General features: G+C 36.2%; 1 protein-coding gene across 2 annotated transcripts in view; it reads left to right on the top strand.

Moving 5' to 3' along the window:
• NR3C1 (nuclear receptor subfamily 3, group C, member 1 (glucocorticoid receptor)) overlaps positions 1–2671 on the top strand; it is a 167803-nt gene that overhangs the window by 109843 nt on the left and 55289 nt on the right. For both annotated transcript variants that reach the window (XM_006891114.1, XM_006891113.1), the window contains exon 3: positions 955–1118. In XM_006891114.1, the coding sequence (XP_006891176.1) occupies positions 955–1118 (164 nt within the window). The remainder of the gene's footprint in view (positions 1–954; positions 1119–2671) is intronic.

Below are 2671 nucleotides of genomic sequence, written 5' to 3' on the forward strand. Positions count from 1 at the left end.
GAGACGAAGGCCCTCTATGAAGTGGATTGATTCAGTGATTGGGATAATTGGGATGGGAGTGTTGGAGACAGTGAGATTGGCACAGGACAGAGTGGAGTTTAGGGCTGTTGTACATAGCGTCGCTATGAGTCGCAGGCGACTCAATGGCACATAACAACAACATATTTTTTCTTGGTCTTAGTGCAAATCAGGTAAGGTAAAGGAAGAGTTATGTTGTTGGATCAGCTTTTTGTAAGTCAGATGAAATAGTGGCCATTTCAGCTATAGTAACATTAGAAATGAGAAAGGCAGAACAAAACTCTTAAGATTGTGAATGATTTGGACTCTAAATTTATGGCATCTTTGTAAATTATAAAATGAAGATTGAGCTCTGGTGGCATGATAGATTTATATTGATATGTAACTACTGAGAGGCTAACTTTTTAAATCTACCAGGTACTCTAACAAGAGAAAGATGAGCAGTCTCCACTCATAATTATTTACAGCCTTGGAAGCCCAGAAGGAGGTTACTAAGAATCAGAACCAATTCAACAGCAATGAGAAGCATGTGTGGTGGTAGTAGTAGTAAACATTCTTTAAAAAGACAGAGAGATGAAAATGTCCTCTCTTGATTGCGGTGGTAAATACATGATAATACATTTGACATAACTCATTAAGTATACCTTTTAAGAAATAAATCCTAAGCAATTAGCTATTACACTTGCTAAGGGAACTACAACCTCACTATTCTCTTCATGAGGCACAAAGCCAAAAAGAAAAGATGTTAGTTTTAACATTGTAAAAATTGAAATATAACTTATTTGGGATATATTTATATATTTTAATGTCTAATAGTATTTCATGAAGTTCATTTTAAGCATACTGACTATGGAGTGAAAACTGATAACTGTATTTTTATATTACTCTGACAGCTCTCCGAGTTATGACACTTTTTTTCCCCCCTCCCTCATTCAGCCCTGGAATGAGACAAGATGTAAGCTCTCCTCCATCCAGCTCCTCAACCGCAGTCGGGCCACCTCCCAAACTCTGCCTGGTGTGTTCTGATGAAGCTTCTGGATGTCATTATGGGGTCCTGACTTGTGGAAGCTGCAAAGTGTTCTTCAAAAGAGCAGTGGAAGGTAGTGTGTGTTTTGAAGAGTTTTATTCTTCCTATATTTTCTCTTCAAAGTGGACTTTGAAAATACAAAGCCATGGTAAACTAATGAAGACTAGGAGTAAGAGAACATAACTGTTCCTGGATACTCAGTGGAAAGGATATGTGTTTTAAAAGGGACAAAAGCATAACAAGAGATAAAATAGGAAAAAATAATCATAAACTAGTAGGAGAAAGTTTGTTTGGTGAACAGAGGGCAACACTGAAACAAAATAGCAAATTATTATTAGAAGTGACTCAAAAATTTTCGATATTACCAGAGAATCTTCTTGGGGGGAAAAATGTAATGCAGTTATTTGTAAAGCATTTGAATGCAGTGTGACCTGAGAATATTACTTAAAGCTCTAAGTGTATTAATTTTAAAGAAATAAAATTATCTACTCATTCACTGAGAATTATTATTACTCAACTAAAGTTGTATATGTATATCCTTGTGTTAGAAGAATATCTTCTTCTGTGTACGTTACTTTTTAGTACATTAGTAGTCTATAAAATGGCTCCTAACTCCACATGCTGTTGTTGTTAGCTGCTAGAGTCAAATACCACTCATGGTGACCCTGTAAACAACAGATCTAAACCCTGTGCCAGTCTTATCATCTCTGATACACTTAAATCCAATGTTGATCACTGTTGTCAGCCCTTGTTGAGAGTCTTCCTCTGTTTCACCAGCCTTTTAAAGCCTAATAACCCTCACCAAGGAATAATCTCTCTCAGCAACATGTCCAAAATATGTTAGATGAAGTTTCACCATCCTTGCCTCCAACTCTGGCTGTAGCTTCTACATGCCCTATATAAAAGCATCTTGATGCAATTCAAAAGGGGTGGGGGTAAATCTACGTGTACCTTCCAACTACACCAAAACTGCAAGCCACTGCCCTCCATTTTAATTCCTGCTTTAAAATGTAATTCTTACTGGAAAATTTAAAATTTACTTGAATTATAATTCTAACTTTTTTTTATCATTTAAGTATTTCAGTAAGTTAAAAGTGTTTGATTGAATGATTAATGAAAATAGTTTTCCTGTGGAACATGTGAAGTCTGTCACTCTGTTCAGTTTCTCTTTTGTTCATATCTTAATGTTCTTCAGAGGTCCCTTCTCTATTTCTAAAATTCCATAATCCTTTGATAGCCTAACTTAAGTCAGTTATTCTGTTTTCTTTAGCCCTTTTCAAGCAGTCTTCTGTTGTGAAGATGAGTAAAGAAGGGGTGGGAGGAAATCCTTAAGTCCAAACAAGAAGTTTCAGTGAAAGATGCTTTAAGAAACACATTTATTTAGACATAATAGAGGTTTGCTATAAGGCCCAGATATAGATATCTTGGAAAATATTATTTATTTATAATTATTAATAAGTGTTATTGTTGTTGTTGTTGTTATGTGCCGTCAAGTCGCTTGCAACTCATAGTGACCCTATGTACATCAGCCCTAAACTCTGCTCTGTCCTGTGCCAATCGCACTGTCTCCGACACTCCCATCCCAATTATCCCAGTCACTGAATCAATCCACCTCATAGAGGGCCT

The sequence above is a fragment of the Elephantulus edwardii genome, unplaced genomic scaffold (assembly GCF_000299155.1).
Source record: "Elephantulus edwardii isolate Elephantulus edwardi_28Jun2011 unplaced genomic scaffold, EleEdw1.0 scaffold00095, whole genome shotgun sequence".
Taxonomy (NCBI): domain Eukaryota; kingdom Metazoa; phylum Chordata; class Mammalia; order Macroscelidea; family Macroscelididae; genus Elephantulus; species Elephantulus edwardii.